The sequence below is a fragment of the Melampsora larici-populina genome (genome assembly GCF_000204055.1).
Source record: "Melampsora larici-populina 98AG31 unplaced genomic scaffold MELLAscaffold_6, whole genome shotgun sequence".
Lineage (NCBI taxonomy): Eukaryota > Fungi > Basidiomycota > Pucciniomycetes > Pucciniales > Melampsoraceae > Melampsora > Melampsora laricis-populina.
Window position 1 is genome coordinate 195,521 of NW_006768770.1, and position 23,793 is coordinate 219,313.

Below are 23,793 nucleotides of genomic sequence, written 5' to 3' on the forward strand. Positions count from 1 at the left end.
CAAAGAGGAAGTTTTGGGAGTTAAGTTTTGATCTAGCTATCAAACATTGGTTTGAAACCAACTCGCATCCTTTAAATTTAGTTCAACCTTTGGATACACACATTCGCTTTGATTGACTTTGCAACCCTCATGATGTTGCACGAACTACTTGTATCTGAGCACAACCACAGCTTGAGCAAATTTCGACCATTTCGCTCCCTTCATCAGTTCCAAGTCCTGGAGAAGGAACCACAATCACTTCCTTGATGTTATGAGCTATCAGAAGCGTTGAGCAAATACCGCAGCTTCGCCCATCAAGGCGAGGTGGTTTGATAGAGTGATACACGCGATAGTCATATATATTGGTCATATGCGAAGTTCAAAGGACGGATAACTCGACAAAAACCATTGACCACACGAGAAGCGAAAACTTGTAAAATTGAACTGTTGACGTGTTGCCAGGGTAGATGTCCGAAGAGCCTTGTTTGGAAGTTTCTTTCCATCCGTACTAGACAATTCTTCTGAACATGGGAAGTCTGATCTAGCGGGAGAGGTTGAAATTCAATCAAGACGGATTGTTATTGTTATGGAAAAGATTATTACCGCTTCAAGAAATGAGCCAAAGTATAGTGGGACCTAGTGGGACCAGCCTTAGAGAATTTGAGAAAGGAAGACACATATGCAGAAGGAATTCGAAATGGAGGATTCGCCATGGTGAATTCCGCGTGGTGGAGTTGACGCCATCACATCATGCCCTAGTTGCCATTCGAACTTTAGCTTCTTGAATTCAATCGAAAGACGCCATGAACATTTTTCCAAGAGTTCGTGAAGATATAAAAGCTCATCACTCGAGGCCAATTGTGGGCTTACCATCCCTCATCCCATTGCCATTTTCAATACGCCTTGAAGTATCCGCTCTACTTTTTTGTCTTACTTTTCGCACGCTTTGATAGCGTTTATATTTCTTAACATTTCTTGATATTCTTGATCAACTTTTACCTTGTCGCTTGATTTACTACTCTTTTGTTCGAAACATGCATAACTTCAATTCTCTGTTCCTTTACGTCGCACTGGCCCTGTCCTATTGTGGAACGATCACGGCAGCAGCAGGATCACCAGGGGCAGATCGCCTATTCGATTTCACCTTGACAGCTGATATGAAAGGATCAGATGCTGATAATCCTTCATCAGCTCTATCGAAGTTGATCAAGTATGTTGTAAAAGGCGAGAAGAACAAAAGGGGAGATTACTTGTCGATCGAATCTAAGGGTAAAGATGTTGAACTCGGAATCGAAATCAAAGATTCATCCATCTTTTGTCCTGGTGATAAAGAGGACAATTGTCAACATGGTTTCAGGTGCGAAGACTTTCTTGTTTCTCGTTGGCGAATCGGTCTGATGATGTTTTGATCAATTTGATAGACGAACTGATGTCCTTCCAGCCATTGATTCTAACAAGACCCTTGTTGGAACGACTGTCTTTCACCAGGTAAGATCAGAAACAAAAGCTTTCATAACAAATGAGACTCTGACAGGAATGTGATTATGATTTTTCAGAGTTTCCGCATGAACCCAAAACTCCCTCTAAATCTCACACATGGTTATTTGCTATCCAGTATTGAGGTTCCGGTGAGTTGAATTTTTGATTATATCTTATCGAGAGTGCTTGTTCTGACTTAAATTCGATTATCCCGACAAATTGGAATTCTTAGAGTGGTAAGTCAAATCACATTTTGGAAATTCAGTCAAGAAATCCTTGAAACTAATTTTTCCAATTGTCCTTTAGGTGATCATGTCTTTGATATCTTTGCTGGGTCCGACTTCAGCTCTAATTTGACTCAAAAGAGTATGAATGATCCCAAAACGATCAGGATTAGAGATTTGACTACCAAGGTGCTCCATTCTATTCCCATCAAAGATGATGCACTTTACAACACTGCGATTGCCGTAGATTGGGATGCAAAGTAAGCACACTACACTTGTTTATCTTCTTTTTCGTTTCGTATCTTGCGCTTTTATATTAGATTTTTTGACATTAGGCTTGTGGTTTCCTCCTTCGTAGTCAATTGACCGTTTATGCATCGGAAGGCGATGAAGAATTGAAGAAAGTCGCCGGACCCATGATGAATTCTCCCAAAGTCGTTGATGCTGCCAATAAGTTAACTGGAGAATGGCATGTTCAACTAATCAAATTGTGAGCCAAGGCCATTTTCAGTTGACCGTGATTTCAAGAAGGCTTACCTAGTGATCTGCTTTCTCTTTTCAGTCCCCTTCCTAACCCTGCTGATCCTTATGACCAAAGAAGCGATGTGCCCCACAAAGGTATTCAGGAGGCAAATCTGCATGAGGGAATCTTCTTCTCAAGGATGTATGTTGAGGACGGTGCAAACGGTCAAATCAACACTTCTGTTATTGGAAAGGCCGGAGTTGCCAAGTCAAACAACAAAGGTGGAATTGGAAAGAAAACGCTTTCGAGGGCCAGATATTGATTTGAGTTTTGTGATTCTACAGTAGAGCAGTTGTTTAAAGAATTCAATTTGTATAAATCATTTTTTGTCTTGAACTCTTTCTTAGTCTTTCTTTTGTAAGTCTGTTTAAGGGGATCTCGTGCAAATGTCTAAAGGATTGATATCATACATTTTTGGAGGAATCTTGACCTTGAAATCGTAGAGCATCACTCAAAACAAAAGGACACTTTGTATCAGGTTTTCTATTGAGTACATAGACAAGGCGCGCTTTGCCTACGGAAAAAACTTGTTGGTCTTGCAACCATTCATTCACTGTCCCCTCTTTCGAAACATTACTTCTTTTGGGCACACACCATAAAGAATTGAGGCAATTTGATTTATTGGTCACCGTCGACTACATAACTGAAACCCTCAACAACTTTTTTGGAGGGAGCGCGTCAGCGCGAGACTTGTGACCCACCCTGCCGCAAAACCCATTTCAAGATACATACCTCATTCAACCTCCCTTTCAGCTACGGAAGGCTGGTCCAGGATTTTTACAGATCCTTGTGTAACTTTGAGGACAACCTCTACATTCCCAAGTGACTCAGATGATGTCGGCAAAGATGAAGATAGCAAAAGATAGCGTCGAAAAGCCACCCCAGTACTCCTAGGATACATACCACCACAGCTCAAGAAGGACATCAATAGGTGCGGTAGGCTTCTTCCTGGAGGCGCTCCGGTCGGCCATACTATATATACAGTGTGCGGTGCGTACGACCAGGAGATTGATCAAAGCAACCGTTCTGCATCTGGTAACCGTACACGTACCTGAGTACGCCTACAATGGTAGGCCGGCGAAGCATGACCCGGTAGCATGGTCACTGGTGGGCATGATCGTGTACATCGAAGGAGCCGACCACGCAGAAACAAACTGCGGCGGGCATGTGTAGACGCCATATTTGTTCGAGTTGACAACTTGGGATCAGCAACACGGTATAGCTCCGAATATTTATTCTGCTACATTCCTTGAGCGTTCAAATCGCGCGGCGGGGTAACTAACACCATAGCAAGTAGTTTATATGTGTTGCTGAGCCACTGATTGATGAATTCGAAGAGGTGGGTGGGCCGCAGGCGCGCGAGAGTACATAATCGGACGTGTGACTTCATGGAGCATGATTGTAACCGCCCCACCCCATCTCGCTCCTTCAACTTTTCACTTCCTGCGTAGTCATATCTCCTTTTCACTTTTGATATTCAAGCACCTACATCCTGAGCAAGGAGTGTTTTCTTTGTACATTCTTTTTGTCTTTCGTGTCCCATCTTTATCGCAACGCGTTATGCCTTCCATCACTTCTTTGGTAGTACACCTCGGGCTGGTCCTGATTTGTCTTCGAGAGTCAGTAGCACAAAACAAGACTCTCTTCGATTTTGCTCTTACTCCACAGATGAAGATTGCAGATTCCGATAACCCTGCGTCCGACTTGGGGAAATTAATCAAGTTTGTGGCAAAGGGCCAGCACAAAAACAATTCGGACTATCTGTCTCTTCACCAGTCCGGAAATCTGACGGAGATGGGATTATCTATCAATAACGACTCGATCTTTACCCCAGGGGACAACCCTGCAAACGCACAATACGGCTTCAGGTCAGTCATCATCTGTGTTCGAGTTCTGTCCAATTCGTGCTGATTGCAGTCGAGCCTTTTTCACCTTATTAATGATAGGCGAACGGATGTCCTCCCCGCGATCGACGTGAATACCACTCTAGTGGGTACGACGGTATTTCACCAGGTGATTTAAATTTTGGCTTTACTCGAGGCTCAATTTATTTAAAGCGCTTATGTTGATGACCAATACCTTCTGTAGAGCTTTCGTCTCAACAAAAAGTTGCCTCTAAATCTAAATCACGGTTATCTTCTGGGAAGTATCGAGATACCTGTGAGTTTTCCTTTGTCTCTCAAAGTATACGTTTGATGATATTCACCGGGGCTTCTCGAACCGATCGATATGTCTTTTGTAATCAGAGTGGTAAGCATCTTTTGCTTCTTATCAATATCTATAGATAGATCCTAATCTACTTACATTCACAGGCGATCACGTCTTCGATATCTTCACGGGATCGGATTTCAACTCCGACGATAAGGCGCCACTTCCTACCAACAACAGCGCCACAATTCGAGTGCGAGACTTGACAACCAAGACTTTGTATTCTGCCCCCTTGAAAAATGGTACACTTTACAACTTTGCAGTTGCTGTAGACTGGAAAGGAAAGTAAGGCACCTTCCTCACTTTATGTGGCCATCAACAGAGTATTAGCTGACTTGCCTTGATAGCATGTTGACGGTGTATGCTTCAGAAGGAAATGATGATCTGAAGATGGTTGCTGGTCCAGTGATGAACGACCCGAAAGTCGTTGCAGCAGACAACGTTTTGAAAGGGGAATGGCATTTTCAATTGATCAAATTGTGCGTTTAGTTCTTCCTCATTCTTCTAAAGAGATATGCATCACAGCACTGATATTTTTGATTTGTTCATTTCAACTTAATCAGCCCTCTTCCGGACCCAGCGGTCGATGTTTCGAAGCGGGGAGATGTTCCTCATGTTGGCTTGCAAGTGAGTAGCATCTCATTCAATGTGCTCGCGGTTAATCAAAAATTTAATGAATCTTTGACTGTTACTCAGGAGGGAACTACTGAGGGAGCTTTCTACTCGAGAGTCTTCGTTGAAGACGGCGCAGGAGGAGTGATCACTACGTCCGTAACTGGGCATGGCCACTTCGGACGTAAGAAACACGGGAGTAAATGTAAACCTCCGGTAGTACCACAAAGACGAAGGTAGATTGTACATCTTTAGGCACAGTAAAACCTCAACATATCGCTAGATCTATCTTCAATTTTTCATTTCATAAATTTCTGGGTGGCACTTGTTTGAGATCCAAAATAAACACGACAAGTCAAAAATGTATACCTCCTACCCATTGGCACCTCTTGCACAGGTTTGATTCTTTCTGTAATTGGACATACGTATGATCTATCTTCCCACTTTGAAACTTTGCTGCGACAGAAGTATCTTTATCCAATATTATATCTATGTCGTATCTATGAATGCAACGTGACTTTACCAGCGCCATTGCTACAGCCATTTGACCAAGTTCTTCCCCTTGCAAATGATGTTTCTATTCATCTGAACGCGACAACGCATAGTATAGTACATGCCCCATCTGGATGTGCCTAAGTTAATGAAGCTTTGAAAACAGTACGTGATTTTGATCCTCACGACACAAAATGGCTCGTCCGACAATGATGAGAATGCACCTGACAAAGAGATGTTAGTCACCTCAATATGCTGTTATCTATATTTCAAACTTATGCAGCCACTCCTCATAGCCTTAGGAACATGGACATCCTTCCTAAATAAGTGACCAGGTTGAGACATTTTCCCCTTTCCCTGTCTTGCACATACATATGTGACAATATACATATTCAATCAGAATACATACACCACTGCGTACATTATCTTGTGAAGCCTTTGACATGGTAAAGGAATGGATTGATGGGAAAATTTGAGCGTGACGACGTTTAGAAAAGAAGAAGACCTTCTACTTGGTCCGTTCAGATCTTTTCAGGTTTGCAATTCCTCATTTCTTGTTATAGATGATCATCACTTTTTTGATGATTCTGAGAGTATGTGGATTTTCTAATCAACTATGCAGCCAAATTGTAGTGTTCTAGCTTGGCTGGAACATCTATAAGTTATGCTTCCCCATCCGCCAAACCTCCCTTTGACATTGGGGTACCAAGGCTGCAACAAATCCATGAGCTCTAGGGAGTGTTGGCGATTTTTTCAAATTCTTCATTCTTTGAGATAACCAGTTATCTAGCTGGTGCGAGTATGGCAAAGATCTACCAGTGTACAAGCTCATCTGGTTAACAAGATCACCTATAAAGAACGTTGCTTCTGTGCAGGATGTGGGGAATACCATTCATTCACCGCACATGAGTAGGTGTAGCTGAACCGGTGGTGAGACTATTTGGCGGAACGATTGTCATTTGTCCGACGCGCTCGTTGACTGTGACGCACCTGAATTGAAACCCAATGTATGTAGTTGAGCCGTGAGGGCTCACCTTGACCAGGTTCAAGGAAAGCTTTTCAGTCTGCTTTTGATCAGGGGTAGGATAACGGATCAAGGGTCCTGAGTCACTCCTGCTTGGGGCTGTATTGTAATATGCTAGCAAAGTGTACAGGATTGTCATTTTGGCTACAAATGAAGTTAAGTTTGACAAATAGGGTTTGTTCAAACTTCCAACCATTTTGGGAATTCAGGCTGAGCTCATCTTTCCTTCGCCAGGAAATGACTATGACAAATCCAGCGATCGAGATCTGTAAAAACATCCCATTGAGAACTATTGAGACTCATTTTGAGACCGCTTGTTTTCAAACGGTTCTGGTCTCAAACATCTGAAAACTTTTGAACCACTCCAAACATTCAACTTCAGCTTTCTTTTACGAAGCTACAAATCGATACCTATCATCGCACTGCTTGAAATCTGTTCCGACTCACATATAAGGATATCTGAACAGGTTCCTCAAACCATGAGCTCAACTCTCAGCCTCAGCGAGACCGTGTCCGGTAACGGTCACTCAGTCAAAATCTCCACTGGCTTGTTCATCAATAATCAATATGTGATCGGAAACGGAGAGCCGATTGTTTCTATCAATCCATCGGATCAATCGATTTTGGCCGCAGTACATTCTGTTAGTCCTCAATGCTTGAAGTTTTGACTTCAAACGTTCAATGCTTTTCATCACGTAAAATATCGATTTTAAAAAAACAGGCATCCGAGCAAGATATTGATTTGGCTGTCAAGGCTGCCAAGTTAGCCTCTGAGACCACATGGGGTACAAATGCACCAGGCGCTGATCGAGCTAGACTGATGAACAAATTAGCAGACGTGAGCCTACTCCAAGATACACATCTACAGAACCCATGATCATCATGATCGATCTTCCTTCTCTTATCGCACTTAATAATACTTATAACGATATCTTTTTAACAACCTTTCCCAGTTAATGGAAGCCAGACTGGACGATCTTGCATTTCTAGAAACCGTTGATTCTGGTAAAGGTATCACTTGGGCGCAAGGAGATATCACAGATAGTATTGGAACTTTTAGATATTATGCTGCACAAGCCTTTTCTGCTACAGATGGAAAGGTTTTGGAAGGAAATGATCAAACTGGGATTTCTTTCACTCGACAAGAACCCATACCTGTAGTTGGACAAATCGTACCTTGGGTCAGTTTTCCTCAATTCCTATATCGTTTCGAATCTCAAATCGCTCTATATCGGCAAGTCTTGAAGGAAATACCTATATTTCCTTTTGTCATATTTTGAACCCAACTGCGAGCAATATGGGCGGTCTTTATATTCTGATTTTTATGTATTTTTTTGGATCGCTGATTCCGACGATTCCTTCTTGCTTGATTTTCTACGTAACAGAATTACCCAATCATGGTAAGCCTTATCACATAAATTGTCATCACTTCACCCAATTTGAATTCCACGATTGAAACACATCAGAATGTGGGGATCAATTCGTCAAAAACACTAATTTAATCATCTCAATTTTCATCAGATGATGGCATGGAAAGTAGCACCAGCACTGGCAGCAGGATGTGCAATCGTTTTCAAACCTGCCGAACAAACTCCACTTTCCACTTTATTATTTTGTGACTTAATCAAAGAAGCAGGTTATCCAGCAGGTGCATTTAATTGCGTTAACTCTTATGGTCCTATTGGTGGTCGTGCTATATCTCGTCATCCTGGGATTGATAAAGTAGCTTTCACTGGAAGTACGGCTGTTGGAAAACAAATTGCTGTTGAAGCTGCACAGAGTAAGTGGGTTTAATTTAGACTTGACATTTTTTGCACCAACCCGGTACACAGCTATGGTTTTTCAACTGAGCTTAAAAATTTGCTTGATATTTCTTTAGTTTGGAATTGGGTGGTAAGAGCCCCAATATTGGTATGTTGGTTTATCATCCATTTTGTTTTGATAGTCATTACGCCATTTGCTTCACATTTTTTCGAGCAAGGTTCTGATTAGCTCCCTACCGTGCAAACTTTGAATTGTAGTCCTAGAATCAGCAGATCTCGAACAAGCCGCAGCTTGGTGTTGTTTAGGAGTTTTCGAGAATATGGTAAGTGATACCATCACCATCAACATCTATTCCAATTTCCCACTCAACTAACGCAACAGTTGATCCATCTGAATGATTGGATAGGGACAATCATGTACATGCTCATCAAGAATTTTAGTACAATCGTCAATCTATGATGAATTTATGAAACATTTTCTAAAAAAAGCAAGTTCTCATCTAGTTGGTGATCCATTCAATCCAGATGTATATTCTGGACCACAAATCTCCGTCCAGCATTTACAAAGAATTATGAATTATGTCAAAAGTGGGGTTGAAGAAGGTGCAAAGATTGCTTTGGGAGGTAACACTCTTTCCAAAGTCCAAAGATTTGGTACTAAGGATTCGGATCCGAATGGATGGATTGAAGGTGGAAATTTTATGGAACCTACCATTTTTGTGGATGCTGAACCATGGATGAAGATTGTGAAAGAAGAAATAGTAAGTCCTTTCTACATTAGCTCTTCATTTTGCGTCTTATTCCAAATTTCAACGTAATCATAATTGTTATTATTCTTGAAAGTTTGGACCGGTAGCAGTGGTGATGAAATTTGACACAGTAGAAGAAGCTATCAAGATGGCAAATGAGACGGAATATGGCCTAGCAGCAGGACTTCATACCGAAAAACAAGATCAAGTAATTCGAATTGGTTCAAAATTAAAAGCTGGAACTGTATGGTAAGTCTTTCACTGAAATATCCTCTATGATAAACTTTTAAGTCTTACATCTTTTGCGTGCTTGTTTCAAAAAAAGGATCAATTCATATGCATTCTGTCCTCCTAATGTGCCATTCGGTGGGTATAAGTCTAGTGGTTGGGGACGCGAATTAGGCCAAAAAGGTATCGAAGAATATACAATCACCAAGGTAAGCAGAACAGACTCTTTTTCTAAAACTATATGCAAACATTCCTTGGGTTCTGATAATACCCTCGATTTACAATCGACGGTTTTTAGAGCTATCAATGGAATTATAGCCAAAGATTCAGTTGGCCTTTCAAGTTAGAAGGAATCACCAAGTTATAATCGTTGCAAGAATTTGGTCACCATGAGAATTCCCTATAGATATTGACCAATTACGAGTTTTCTAGTTAAATTGTTCATAGCTATGTAGTGGGAATGGTGCTTGAATATCTTTCGTACCTGTCATATTTCCTCAAACCCAGAATGAAAATAACATGAATTTTGTAACACCAATAATCAAAACATATCCAGGAATGCCGAAACCTCAGCGCCGAGCTTGTAATCAAAGCTACAGAGAAAGGTTGTCTTTACAAAGGGCATCACAACTGAATGTAAGAGGTCGCTTCTAATCTCATTCACCAGACTTCCTAAAGACACATCCATATCATCAACTACCAAAGGACGCCTGATTTCCTTGTGTCAGGACTCAGTATCCAAATCTTCCATTGATACCCCAATTGAGTCCTTGACTAGCCAATCGCCTCCCCTGATCAGTTTTGCGGAGCAGCTCAAGATCAGGGGTCTGGCTGACATTCATAATGAGACGAGCTTGCGACTGCCTGTACCGCGTCATGTACAATATAGCCAGGAACCTCGTCAAAAGAGACCACCATAACTTCAGAAGTGGGTGGCGAAGCAAAGATGACAAGTTGTTGAATCCTGCGCAATTCAGCTTCAGATACGGCTAAAACTGTGGCCCACCCTGACGGCCGCGGACGAGTCTATCAGCTACACCCGACGTACATTGAGTCAGGTGCAGATTGAAAAAAATATGATGCCTTTGAATAATTCCTGGTGTCTTGACGCAAGTACATGTGATATCTTCACGGGGGTCCGCAGTAGGCAAGGATTGAGGAGATTGTACCATAGCTCTTCGAGTGCACGGCATGCGGGCTTGCAATGTACTGGGGATACTGGGCTTGACATTCGAATCTCTCGTTCGCGCAGTATGGTTAACACAGCTTTTACATCCTTTGACTGCTGTAAGAGATGCTCGAGGCCATACACCAGCTGTGGCGAGACAGGTAACAAGTCTTTCAATTACGCCAGGTATTGATCTACCCTTCTGGTGTCGAGTAAATAAGATATATGATAAGCGTCCTCATACCCACCAGGAGCACGCATTTCATTTTTCTACTATGATCGCGGGCCATTACATTCACTTACTCTATCTGGCCTTCAAGGTTTACTATGCAGTTGCAAGTCCTTTCTTTCGCACTACCTCTTTGAAACCTTCATTGAGTGTTGCCCATGATAAAGAACTTGATTTGAACTTCAAAAAGAATAATCAAGAACTCTTAAAAGATATTCATAACTTCATAACAAAAAATCATTCTACTCAACTTGAACATATATTTGAACGTATGTTTGAAAGCCTTCGTGATTCAGGAGAAGCCAAGGGCCAGGACATTGAAGAGGCAATCAATTATATTAAAAACAGAGTGCATTATACAGGAGAAGATCTTGAATTAATACAAAGGGAAAAAATTTGGATTTCTGAACAAAATAACAAAATTATCAGTCTCCTAGAGCGCATTGCCAATCATGTCCCTGGTGCTAAAGAATACCTCAAGGGTGAGGTGGAGTATATAAGTAAGTTTCTATCACACTTTTGGTCTCTCGTGCAAGCTCCACAATTTCAATCTTGAGAAAACTAAGCAATCACTCATTATTTTTGTACTTTGTGTCTCTTCAAAGCTGAATTAAAGCAATTCAGGCTCAAGCCCTCCACAAGCTCAACATCCAGCAAATAAGATGACAACACTTAAGAAATGGCTTTGAGCAGCTGTATGTTAGGTTACACCCACCTTACAATTGCATAGGTGAAAAGTACATATCCATCAATCTATGTCATCTATAGATATTTTCCTATCATTTATGCTTTTCTATCTTATTTCTCCTCATACCTCTTGTTCTGTTGGTGCTGCTTTTCTGATTGCCAGGCGTAGTTTTTTCAGGATTCTGACGGGCTTGTTCAGCTGGATATGAATTTCATTATTCTGTCTCATGTGGTCTCTTTTGCTTTGACGGTGTTTGTTTCTAAATTTGCTGCCAGGGGGCCTTCTATGAATGTCTAAGAGTATCGATACATGATATCTAGTAGTATGCACTACAGCACAATAAGCACAAAGTCCAACAACTAACATCTAAAAGAAATAACTCTGACCTATAGGTTGGTACAGAGTAGTGAGTTAGATAGCTTGTCAGTTTGTAAGTTATTGACTGATAGATAACTGATCTATGGTGAACAACTAGTTAATCAACATACAAGGAAATAGAAAACATATCAAAACAGAAACAATCAATATTAATCATAAGTGTATAAAATAATGAAAATGAACTTCCTTCTCTTCCCAAAGATGGGGAAAGAGAAGTGAACTGAGATTTGGTAAGACTTATATAATGAATGATAATTTCAAATTCATTATTGTATTTATCCAACTCTTATTTCTGTTTCTCTTAAATATTTTCTTTTGATTTCTACTCTACTCACTCCTTGTAAATCAAACACTTCAACACCTTCTGATAGGCTTGTTGAGCTAGATATATATTTCTCTATCCTGTCTATTTTTTTGTGATCCCTTTCACACTTATTATGTTTATTTCTTCTTTTCCCACTATGAAATCTACCCTTCTCATGGACTTGTTGAGCTATTCTTATCATTTTTAACAAGAATTATGGTCACACATAGATACTTATCCTGGCCCTACCATCCTCATTAAGATCCAGCATTGTTGTTCCTTGTGAGGAAAATCACAAATTTTTCATTCTCAAACATCTCTTACAAGCAGCAAAGTGCAAATTGTAGTGATGTCCAGGTATCCTCAAATGCACATGTGCCACCTGAAATAAGCAAGATTTCAAGAGACACACAAAGAAACTCTCAAGGTGTGGGGGCCTTAGATAATCAAGATCTTAAGCCACCAAATCAAAGCCAGCCTAAGATTTGACAAGACCAACATTAACAAAGCTTTTGGAAAGCTTCACTAACCTATTGTGTAATAGTAATTGGCAAAAATGTAGAGCTACACAGAACTCAATGTTGAAGATATCTAATATATAAAAACGTAGAACAGACTTGCATGAGTTTGGTCTGTTGGTGAGATGGTCCGCTTGGAACTACTTTTTTTCCTGATTTTGTAATTTTTGCATTTTGTGGTTCACTTTTTTCCTTTTGGTTTCTCTACTGTTACCCTTTTTGCCATGTACATTTTGTTCTTTACATCAAGTTCTGTATTTGCCTTTTGCAATTGTACTGACTTGTTTTTTAACCTGACCAAATTTTTGTCCTTGAGTTTGACTTCTTTTTTGCTTTTGATGCTGATTGGGTTTTCACACACTCTGATTGTCTTTCATCCCTCCTCCATTTATACAATTGGCCTACTTTGATGACCGGCATCAAATAAATGCTACATATGTTGCTTTTCCGGTGAAACTTTTCATTTACCAACACTGCTTTGTTTGAACCATATCTTACTTCCGTCTTTGTTTCTTTTGTTATTTCACCATCATTATTGCTTTTCAGTGTGGGTCACTTTTGCTCAACAATTCCTATAAGTTACCTCCCTTTCTCCTGCAATTCAATTATTATTACTCAAACTCCCACATAATCCTACAGGGTCTCTCCTTTTCCGCTCCCCTGCAAATCATATTTGAACTTCTACTAAGGGTGCAACTATACTATACCGGTATAGGTATAGTTGGGTATAGTATTGTTTACACCATACTATACTATACTGGGTATAGTATAGTTGAACTATACTTTACCCAACTATACTCAGTATAGTATCCTTTCACCAACTATACCTGGAAAAGTGTTATATATGTTTTCCATCAACTTATCCAACTATACTGCACAGTATAGTTCGGTATATCTGAGTATAGTTCATCTATACTATACCGAGTATAGTTCAAGTGCAGTATAGTTTGACTATACTATACCAAGTATAGTCAAGTATAGTATAGTATAGTATAGTTGCAGCCTTGCTTCTACTCAACTACCTTACAAACTGTCTTCAAATATAAAGGGGGACGGCTTTGTAGAGATACTTAGGTTCTTTACAAATCTTGAGGTGGGGATGGTCTGCTTCCCAAATTAAATACAGCTTGTTGACAAAAACAGTTTGTGAAATGGTCTAAGTATGAGGCTTGCCTCAAAAATTATCAACGGTTGTACTCAATATTTTTTGTACAACAAATATGTGATTAGTAATTACCAAGTATGTATCAAGTGATGTCCACAATGACTTTGAGCTGAGGAGATCGCAAAGAGCCCATTTTTTGAATTCTAAGACATGAGGAACTATGGCAAGCAGTGACTTCTGTGCCAACATTACTAAAATTGATGTAACAATGGGAATTCGGTTGTTTAATGATTGAGCTGTGGAGGGCATGTCCGCATGTTCTTTAGATTAAAAACCGTCTACACCATTGATGATTTGGAATATGCAGTGAAATACATTGAAGGGATCCTTTTAGAAACTCCACAAAACGTTTGGACCAAAATTGGAAAGTTTTTTTTACAGCCGTTTCAAGAAAGGTTGACAACTTTTTTTTGGAGAAAGTTGTCTCCGCAGCGGGTAAAAGCAGAGACAAAACTTGATCACAGGTTTATTCTTTTCTGTATTCTTCCAATTAGCGGAGAGACAAAATCAAGTGAGGGACAAAACCCGGGTTTTGCACATTGGCGAGATTTTCAAAAAAATCAATCTTTGTTGAAACAGCTGTAGATTGAAGTGCTGTCAACGTACAATGCAAGCCTATAATTACGTTGACACCAAATTTGTGTTCTTTGTTATCCAGGATTATTCTAACAAAGGAATGATTGGTTGAGACTCTTAACAGAGATAAGCCTTTCTCGACATCCGTGTATCAGTAGCCTCAGAAAAGAAGACCACAGACAAGAAGACATTGAAAAACCTGATGATCAATCAAAAAAAAATCCTAAAGAGATAAACTTTTCCCATATCATCCTCCAAATGCAAAACCTCTGAGCAGGTACAAGGCCTTGTTTGTTTTTCAAAAAAAGAACTTGTACCATGGCTAAGCCAGAAGTTTAGAAGCTTGCCGGGACATCCTTTTCACTCTCCTCAGATCCTATCACTTGTCTTTGAAATACAAATCAGGATCTAAAGAATCTTGAGAACTTCAAAATTCAACCTCTGGTCATCATCTGATGTACATAAAACACTTTAAACTCATATTTGGAAAACTTCTTCACAATCTCATCTTCAAGTGATAAGACTTAAGGAAGAGATCCAAACCACAAGATAAGTTTCAATTGGTAAAAAGATTTAGAATGAGAAGTTTGACCAAGACCTTAACAATCTTGAAGATATAATTCAATTTAAGAGAATCCCAAATACCTAACTACGAGTAAATCTATTAGAAACTCGATTACATTAGAGAAAGCTATATCGATACAAAAATTGGTCTTGAAGTGAATCGACTTTGATATTAAGGAATTGATATAGAGTCCACTTTAAATCAAGACACAACACACAAGAGAAGTTAGAACTTGAAGGTTTACATACTGAGCATTCAGTCATACAAAACTATAGAAATCTCAGTTGAAACAGTAGACTAGCACAAGAAGAGGAAAACATGATTATCAAGGGTAACACAAAAGAAGCATGTAAAAACTTGATTACAAAACGATCAAAATTAATAAAAATCAAAAAAGAACAAATGCAAATGCTAGGAGTCTTATAACCAATTAAAACAATTATGGATGATTCGCAAGAAATTATTCAAGAGTTCTAAACAAAAGTCAAATAAGATTAGTTTATGTATGAACGCCAAAAGCTTCAAGAATCAAACTTACAACGATTGGAATTCCATTTTTTGTAAGTAAAATCGCTTTCACAACTCACAAGCCGTATTTCAATTGACGAGCAACACATATCCTGATCCGAGGTTTAATCAACTTCATGTCTTTAGAAGGAGAAATCAAAAGATCCACAAGTTCTTTCGAATGAGCACTTAAAGCACCACCACCATACTTGTTGGTTTCCAAACCGTTCAAGAGTTGATGAGAAGTCGTCAAACCACCTTGAGAATTTCTTTTACCGTTTGAATTTTCTATGATCGTGTTGTTTAAATTTGAATCACAATGTCGAGGTTTTGATTGGGTTTGAAGAAGTTCATCAATTAGAAATGATGATTGACTACTAAGATCTCGTTTTCTAGAACCAGCTAAAGTAGACTTTACAAGGATTTCTTGATCTTGAATCTGATGAATTTGATTTTCTTTCTTAATCGATTTCTTTCTCAACAAGTTCTTATTAATCTTTAACTTGATCAAAATCCTAGGTTGAACTTCAGGTAATCTTAAAATTGTAATTATCCTTCTTCTTTTTGGAACTTGTGAATCACTATTCTCTTCAGCCAAACGTTTTAATGAGACCTCTCTCGGATCATAGTAAGGACCCCAAGTTAAACCACGTGGAGGATCTGTTCGTAAAGGAAACGTCCATTTTCCCAAATACCTTCTCCATTCTGATCGATTGGCATCCTCCGGGATATCTGAAGTGATCAATCCGGGACCTTCAACCAAGCCAGGCAACGTCTTGGGCCCAATCGAATCAGTAAACCGATGGTGGTGATCCCTTTGAGGTCCATCCCGGTTGAAAGACATGTCCAAATGGAATTTAGAAGCGTCTTCGGTAAGGCAGATCGGCTTGGTCGAGGGTACACGACGTTCGAGAGATGGAGGAGGTAGATGAGCGGTCCAATCACCCGAACTATTCCCAAGTAAAGCGTTCAAATCGGCTTTTGAGTACAAGTTGACGACACGAGTCGATTGGAACATGATGATTGTGTAGTTCAAGAAAAGCTTGTGGAAACAAAGAAAGGTAGTATTATTTGAATGAAGGAGAATGGGCGAATGATGTTATGATCTTTGAAAAAGTAGATTGCGTAAATAAAATGGTGGAAAGGATTAATGAGATAAAATGAAATGTGATGAAAGTATGTGGGAGGAAGAAATGGTCATCCATTAAATAGGCCTTATCAATCTCAGCTGTTATCTGGTAGTCATTGTCAAGATCCATTCACAGGTGGACTGGCTTTGATTGTGACATTGACTTGATTGTCGTCATCAGGGCCGCAAGCTTTCTTAACCTCTGGCTCAACACCCTCTCCTTATGAGCATGAGCAGTGAACTTATACGCACTTTGCCGTGTAATTGTCTACTAGCGGCCTTTGCGAAACTCTTAACAGTCCGGTTCATGACCATCAAAGACCACATATTTATATTCAAAGATAAGGAGTAAACATGAATTGAATAGGATGTTGCTAAATGCTCAATTCTCTTCTGCTCACTACTTCGATGAAGGCCAGTTGCTGTTGAATTCACTCATCTCACAATCTCAGTACAAGTCTTTCACCAAAACACATCAATCCTAAAAAAACGTTCGTGTATAACAAGATCACAATAATCATTCTCAATGCATGGTTACATGTATTTACCAAAAACATCAAAACCAAACCAAAAATACCAAGAACCAAATCACCATTAACCCTTTTTTGATATATACTATATACAAAGTTACAAGAAATCTCTTTTTTTTAATATCAATTTTTAAACTTTTAAAAAATATAAATGTATTGTAAATCATAACAAGAAGAAAAACCCAAATCCAAATCCAAAAGTCTATGTATCTTTTCTTTTTTTGCCAAAAAAAATTATCTCAAAAACAATACTAAAGATCAATTCGCCTATCAAGAAGAAAATCAACAAGATCTATATCATCGTGTTTCATAATTTTTGTATACACACACGCACAAACAATCCTCCTCTTTTTGCTTAATCCAAGAAAAAAAACTCCCATCCATCGAAAAAAAAGTATTAAAGATCAATTAAAATAAGATAATATCAACACATAACGTTCTTGTTTCTTAACCAGATCTTGGGAATCTCTCTCTTTTTACAACAACTACAACCTCTCCCTCTTCTTCAAAATATTGTATATTAGGCCAATTGATTCAAATCCTCCCACCAACTTGTGTATCGAGCTCTTGATTGTGAGACGGGTCTTTCAGGACTGACAGCCGCTTTCGTTCGTCCCCATCTTCGGCCTAAGATATCAAACTCGCCATCAAGATCCATTAAAGGAGCTGTGCCAAAAATCATACATAGTCAGTTAGGCTCAACGACATATCTATATATGTTTTAATAAGACGATCCTAACTCACATGAATGTTCCGATTTCGCTGGTTCTTGTCTCTCGTACAAGCTTTTGCCAACCCTTGGAGTCATTGGATTCCTCAAGCTCGCCATAGCAGGACTATGGGAGTCCCATTGATCACCAATCCAAACATCCGGAAAATGTACCGATCGTCGAGCTTGGCCTCTATTGGGCGATTCTCTTGGGGAATCCGGCAACGGGACCATTCTTGGGGTTTTCAATCGATCATCATCACCTTTTCTTCTTCCTCCACCTGCTCCTGCACTCGATTCGTAGGATCTTCGTCTTTCTTCCGGAGTCATCGGCAGTGGGACTTGTGTGGCACTGTATCGTTTGTAGCTCTTTGAGGATGCACGACTATGGTTTTGGCTTCTCGAAGGCTCTTTTTCCGATGAAGCGAAGGTCTGTTTGGGTGATGAAGGAGAAGAAACTGAACGCGAGCCTGGCTCCGATGCACGGGTAGCAACAGAACTTGATCGATTGCGATGTCGCGATGTAGATCGATCAGCCATACGGTAAGATTCAGTACCATGCAAGTCTTCCCTCTCACGACGGTCATGTGGTGGGGTTTCAGCTGAGGAGCATGATGGAGTTGAGCTACGAGAAGACGCTTCAGAAGGTAGCGGTGGATAGGCTTTACTCGTAGCAGGTGTTGCTTGTCGGGCGGAGAACTGATGAGGTCTTGAATGTTCAGTTGTCGAAGGGGCCCGCGTCACAGACGGAGCCGGTGCGACTGGAGCCGCTGATTTGACCGCTGCAGATTCGATCGTCGGTGGTATAGCTTTACGAGATGGCGGTTCTGCTGGATGATGAACATTAGTGGATGTTGAATGGCGAGGCGAGTTGACCGCAGAATCATGGACAGTTCCGACTCCTTGATGAGCAGACGAAGAACACGTTTCGCATGGGACCTGAGGCATTGCTGGCGATGTCGACGAAGCTGGGTTGATGGGTGAAGTAAAATTGGGTGGGTGGGGAAGCGCTTCTCTTGCTTGCTCAGATGGTGATGGCGAGTTTAGAGGAGAGGGCCTTTTGTCTTCCACGTTTGGGGTCGAACATTTTGACGAGTTCGAGGGCGGAACGACATTCAATTCAAAAGCAGGGGTTTGTCTTCTTTCCGGCCTCTGCTTGCGTTTTTCTGAAGACTGTTCAATGAGACTATCGAGGTCGAACCTAATACGTGGAAGGCTTTGATGAAAATTCTTGGGCGAGCCGACATCAAATGGTTCACTTTTGAGCGAGAGCGCGGGAGTTTGCAGTGCACGGACCGGAGCTGAAGCGGTAGGATGATTGTATAGTGAGGATCCCTTTGGAACAAAAGATGGTGTGCGGTGTTTCAGGCGGTCTGGAGAGGGAAATTTCACCGACACGGCTGTTGAAAATGAGAAAACAAGATGAGATCAGCATGAAAACTCAAGAGAAATGAATTTGATTGGCAAACACACCTAGTCCGGTCGCTGAGAAATTAACTTGATTCTCATTGATCAATACAGGGCGCTGGGAGGTGAGCTTGATGATTGCATCGGCATTGAGCTAAAATAGCAAGAATCAAGGTTAATAAAGATCATTAGGTGACAAGAGATTCAAGAATAAGACATACCTCTTCGGCAAGCTTGACTAGAGCCTCTACAGCAGACCATTGTCCTTGACTAGCCAATCGCCTCCCCTCGTCAGTTTTATGAAGAAACTCAAGAGCCGGGGTCTGGCTGACATCCATGATATATGAGCTTTCGACTTCGCCTATCGCGTCATGTGAATAGCCAGGAATCTCGTCGAAAGAGAAAACCATGAATCCAGACCCAGGTGATGATGATGAGAGCATCGGTGATTCGGTGTAGCTTGCGCGTCTTTGACGACCTACAGTGTGATGAGAGGTAGAGACTCTACGTGAGCGCAAAGGCTTGGAAAGAGCTTGCTTGGCCATGAAGTATGACGCTGCTTGTGCACCCCTCTTCTTCGCGTCTGTCATTCCGTCATCAGAACTTGACCCACCAGCCGCAGATGGACTTGATGGATGTTGCTTGGCAGCAGCTTGTTCGGCCTGTAATTTGGCCACTTCTGCGCGTTCCTTTCTAATCATCTCTTCTTCATCTTCTCGACGCTTGGCCTCCCATTCTTTCCGAATCGTCAAAGCGTTCTCCTCATCCAATCGTTCTCGCTCTTTTTTGAAGTCGGCTTCTTGGAGCGCCTCGAAACGTCTAGCCTCAACCGCACGAGTCCTTCGTTCGAGTTCTTCAATCTTTGCCTTGTGTTCGAGTTGAGCTCGGTGGGCTTGTTCTTGCTCAGCTGCAAGCTGTTCGGTAGCCGCCTTCAGTTGAGCTTCCAATTGAAGGGTTTTCAAACGTTCTTCTTCAACCCTTTGCTCTTCTTCTCGTCGCTTCTTTTCTGATTCATACTTTTGTCTTTGAGCCTGAGCTGCTTGTTTGACCTCGTCTGGCACAAAGAGTGGTGAAAGCGGGAGAATAGGGGATGGTGGTAGAGAGTATGCATAAACACTTGGTGACGAATAGGCTTGCGCATACGAAATCGGGTTAAACTCTCGAAGTACCGGCTGAGAGACAGGGGGTTCGTGGTAGATATGGGAGACGTGAAATGCCCGCAATGCATCCTCGCGCCTGTCAAACAAAATATGAGTATATAGCTGAGATGCAAAAATGTTGAGTAAAACCTGGCTCACTGCTCGAGTCGTGCTCGTGCTGCACGCTTGGCCATAACTTTCGCTTCCTGGAGAAAAAGGAGTCCATGTCAGGCTACAATGAACACTTCAGTCAAGAGAATCAGACGAGAGAATGTACCTCTTCCGCTGCGATTTTCTCGGCTAGCTCAGCTCGAGCTTGCTCTTCAGCCCGAATTCTCGCCAATTCCTCCTCTAAACGAGCTTCTTCTTCGAGTCGCCTTTGTTCACGTATATTTTCTTCGAGTGCTGCTTTAGCCTCGTCAGCTAATCGCTGTTTTTCTTCTTCTAGTTGAAGTATCATAGCTTGTTCTTTTTCTTCAATCTCACGTTGCCTGTCCTGCATTTCACGTTGACGTTCATGAATTTCACGTTGACGTTCTTCAATCTCACGTTGGTGTGCCTGTCTTTCTCTTTCGATCTCTTCTGATTTTGCTTGTTGTTCTGCTTCGGCTTTGAGTAATGCTTCACTTGCAGCTCGATCAGCGGCTTCCTGAGCAATTCTAGCATCTTCTTCAATTCGAATTCGTTCGGCATCGAGCATTTGTTGAAAGGCTTCTTCTTTGATCCTGATTTCACTCTCACGAAGTGCCAATAACTCTTGAGCCTTTTGCAGTTCAGCCAGCGCACGCTCCTGTTCCTCAATATCTTGACGAGTACGCATCAAAATGCCCTCAGTGACAGCAGCATCGAGTTCGGCGTTGGAAGGCATCATCTCGACATTTGAGGGTTGGGATGGTTGATCGATGGTCGCATTGTCATGGTTCCCCATTTCGCGCCCCGTGATACCGCTCGCCACGCTATGAGCCGCACCGCCACCGTGTTGACTATGACGTGAAGAAGCAGGGACGGAATCGTGCGGAGAAGCGAAATGGACAGCCGCTTCAGGTGGAGGTTCGAATTCATGATCGACAAGTGGTTCCGGATGAAAGGAGTGTTCGGAAAGAGGTGGAGCAGGGGTTTGAGGTGGAGCGGGGGTTTTAGGTTGAGGCGGTTGATGATGGACGTTTGAAACAAAAACCCCTAGGTTCGCAGTGATGCCACCTCGTTTTTGAGGATCTCCAGCGGCGAGTGGTCTCCAACTCTTAGCACCGACTTGAAGGTGTTTTTGAGAAAGTTTATCGAACATGGTCAAGAAGATGAAAGGGAGATTGAAGATGAGATTATGTTATTATAAGGTATAAGGTTTAAAACTGAAACTGATCGATGATAGTTTGCTGAAGATGATATAGATTAGTTTTGAATGAAATGTTGTTGTTGTTGTTGTTGATGATGATGATGATAAAGAAGAAATCGTTATTATCAGTTGAAGATTGAAAAGTTCATCAAGAAGTGAGGATTCCAACAAGTCGACTTTAAAGAATCGTTCAATGGTCAACACACTCGACACCCGAAGACGATCGGAGCTGAAACATTTTAAAAACCATTCCAGATATGTCAACCAATCGATCACCACATGTCACAACTTTGTACATATTGGGGCTAACAAAGGTTAATAATCAGCCTTAATCAGCGCATACATGTTTACATAACACAGATATCAAAATACAACCTTTGTCTTCACTTTTGTTTGGGATGCCTTTCATAACTCTACTCACATCCATAATACATAGACAAATTGGTTTGAAATGAAGTAGTAGGCAGACTGTTTGTTCCGTCATATTCCATGAAGCAGCTGCCTTTGAAACGGCATTTATAACACAGAGTATGAGATAGACAAGGCTTTGGGCTTTGATCATCATTTAATGTAGTGATATCCTGATGATCTTGTCCCAAAGTTGGAAAAGTGTCTTTAGCATGAATGGGAGGTTTTATATGGTCAACAGTCCAAGTACTTATTTGTGGTCTCAAAAAATTGAAATTGTTCGTGTCTTCTGAAGGATGATAGACTTGCTGATAGGAATTCGGTTCTCTTTTCCTTCGTCAAACCACACGGACACTTGATTCTTCCTAACCGGACGATAAAATAAAGTACCTTGGTATTGGTATAATTATAAAAAAACATCAAACTACTAGAGTCTTGATAACTGACCTGATCGATAGTTATTGTCACTTTGTTATGGTTGGCTTTTGGACCAGATTGTGATGAACTTACTTGTAAAAATTTGATCACTTGGATAATTACATTGTATGGTCTTGGATGTTACCTATTTTTTATGATTCTTGTAAACTGTTTGTATTTGTTATTGAATACCTTCCTATAACCAGCTGGGATGAATTCACAAAGGACCACTTGCATGAATCATTTGGAAGGGTGGTATTGAAAATATAACCCATGGCTCCACACAGATATAATTCAGATATCAAATCAGTTTTCTGAAATTGGGCTCATGGATCCTGAAGATGTGTCAAGAGTAAGCGGGATTTGTCGAGGTAGCTATGTATACAGCCGGCATGGAATAAGGTGGCTGTGTAGACCTATAGATTAAGTCTGAGGATTCTGACTTTACACTATTTCATGCTGATTTTGTTGATGCATTCCGAGCCCTAGCCAACATTTTCGCTGTTGGGAGTAAGATAGAGCTGTTATATATCTGATTTGTTGTGATGTGTGATTGAACTGTCTTGAATACACATACAACCAAGATGAGAAGTTCGGTGAGAAAACTGTTTGAACCACGTATATGAGCTTCATATATAAAATTCTTTGGCTGCTACTTTGGCTCATCTGGCTCATCCTGATGATTATGGATGAGTCTATTTCTAAAAGCTGTCAGAAGATAGGTTGGGTACATTAGAAAAAATATATGTAAGGCGTTTAGATCATCATTTCAAGTTTTGCCAAGTACAACAATATTCTTATAAGTGAAGGAGGCCCGCAGTAAGTGGGGATTAAGGAGAGTGTACCATAGTCCTGCTTCTCTGAGGGAGTACTGAGGATATGTACTAAACTTGAAATTGAATGATGTTGTTTTTTCAGTGAAAGGAACGCAGTTTTTACATCTCTGGAGTGTTGTAAGAGATGCTGAAAAGCCAGACACCAAAGGCATTTATCAACAGATCCTCCTGGTAGCAATTATAAGATACACTGTAAGAGTCAATTTCCCCCTCATAGCCGCACAGAATCTCGCATTGCCATTGCTTACTATGATCATGATGGTCCGTATTTTACAGTCCAACAAGTTGTCCGATGTTGCAAAATTACCGTAAATTTAAAAAAATCAGGACACCTTTTTAGGTGTCCCGAATGGTGTTGACCGTATATTTGCATAAAAAAAACCCACCGTAAAATTTAAAAAACTTGTCCGTTTTTTAAAAAGTTTCACAAAATATTTCTGACTTGAAACCCCCTATTGCTTACTATGATCATGATGGTCCGTATTCACTTGCTCTATCTGAGCTTC

The 23,793-nt window shown here is 40.8% G+C and overlaps 6 protein-coding genes across 6 annotated transcripts; 3 read left to right on the top strand and 3 right to left on the bottom strand.

Moving 5' to 3' along the window:
* Positions 1-1,013: 1,013 nt before the first annotated feature.
* On the top strand, positions 1,014-2,467 carry MELLADRAFT_94370 (uncharacterized protein; the record flags this gene model as incomplete). Its single annotated transcript, XM_007406281.1, has 7 exons — positions 1,014-1,336; positions 1,401-1,467; positions 1,536-1,607; positions 1,691-1,694; positions 1,765-1,942; positions 2,041-2,172; positions 2,245-2,467. 7 exons carry the CDS (start codon positions 1,014-1,016, stop codon positions 2,465-2,467), a joined length of 999 nt encoding a protein of 332 aa, XP_007406343.1.
* Positions 2,468-3,999: 1,532 nt separating this feature from the next.
* Positions 4,000-5,265, top strand: MELLADRAFT_94371 (uncharacterized protein; the record flags this gene model as incomplete). The annotated part of the gene is made up of 8 exons (XM_007406282.1): positions 4,000-4,073; positions 4,152-4,218; positions 4,294-4,365; positions 4,452-4,455; positions 4,518-4,698; positions 4,761-4,892; positions 4,977-5,040; positions 5,110-5,265. The coding sequence occupies 8 exons, from the start codon at positions 4,000-4,002 to the stop codon at positions 5,263-5,265; spliced, it is 750 nt and encodes a 249-aa protein (XP_007406344.1).
* Positions 5,266-6,172: 907 nt separating this feature from the next.
* MELLADRAFT_103374 (uncharacterized protein) lies at positions 6,173-6,737 on the bottom strand (the record flags this gene model as incomplete). Its single annotated transcript, XM_007406637.1, has 2 exons — positions 6,173-6,349; positions 6,552-6,737. The coding sequence occupies 2 exons, from the start codon at positions 6,735-6,737 to the stop codon at positions 6,173-6,175; spliced, it is 363 nt and encodes a 120-aa protein (XP_007406699.1).
* A 274-nt stretch (positions 6,738-7,011) lies between these two features.
* Positions 7,012-9,844, top strand: MELLADRAFT_47157 (uncharacterized protein; the record flags this gene model as incomplete). Its single annotated transcript, XM_007406283.1, has 11 exons — positions 7,012-7,182; positions 7,263-7,379; positions 7,495-7,722; positions 7,927-7,941; positions 8,063-8,325; positions 8,421-8,452; positions 8,563-8,627; positions 8,712-9,065; positions 9,148-9,302; positions 9,379-9,490; positions 9,580-9,844. The coding sequence occupies 11 exons, from the start codon at positions 7,021-7,023 to the stop codon at positions 9,646-9,648; spliced, it is 1,572 nt and encodes a 523-aa protein (XP_007406345.1).
* Positions 9,845-15,455: 5,611 nt separating this feature from the next.
* Positions 15,456-16,835, bottom strand: MELLADRAFT_103376 (uncharacterized protein; the record flags this gene model as incomplete). The annotated part of the gene is made up of 2 exons (XM_007406636.1): positions 15,456-16,421; positions 16,761-16,835. 2 exons carry the CDS (start codon positions 16,833-16,835, stop codon positions 15,456-15,458), a joined length of 1,041 nt encoding a protein of 346 aa, XP_007406698.1.
* Positions 16,836-17,558: 723 nt separating this feature from the next.
* MELLADRAFT_94374 (uncharacterized protein) lies at positions 17,559-21,578 on the bottom strand (the record flags this gene model as incomplete). Its single annotated transcript, XM_007406635.1, has 6 exons — positions 17,559-17,704; positions 17,783-19,147; positions 19,221-19,308; positions 19,376-20,390; positions 20,453-20,499; positions 20,571-21,578. 6 exons carry the CDS (start codon positions 21,576-21,578, stop codon positions 17,559-17,561), a joined length of 3,669 nt encoding a protein of 1,222 aa, XP_007406697.1.
* Between the last annotated feature and the right edge of the window lie 2,215 nt (positions 21,579-23,793).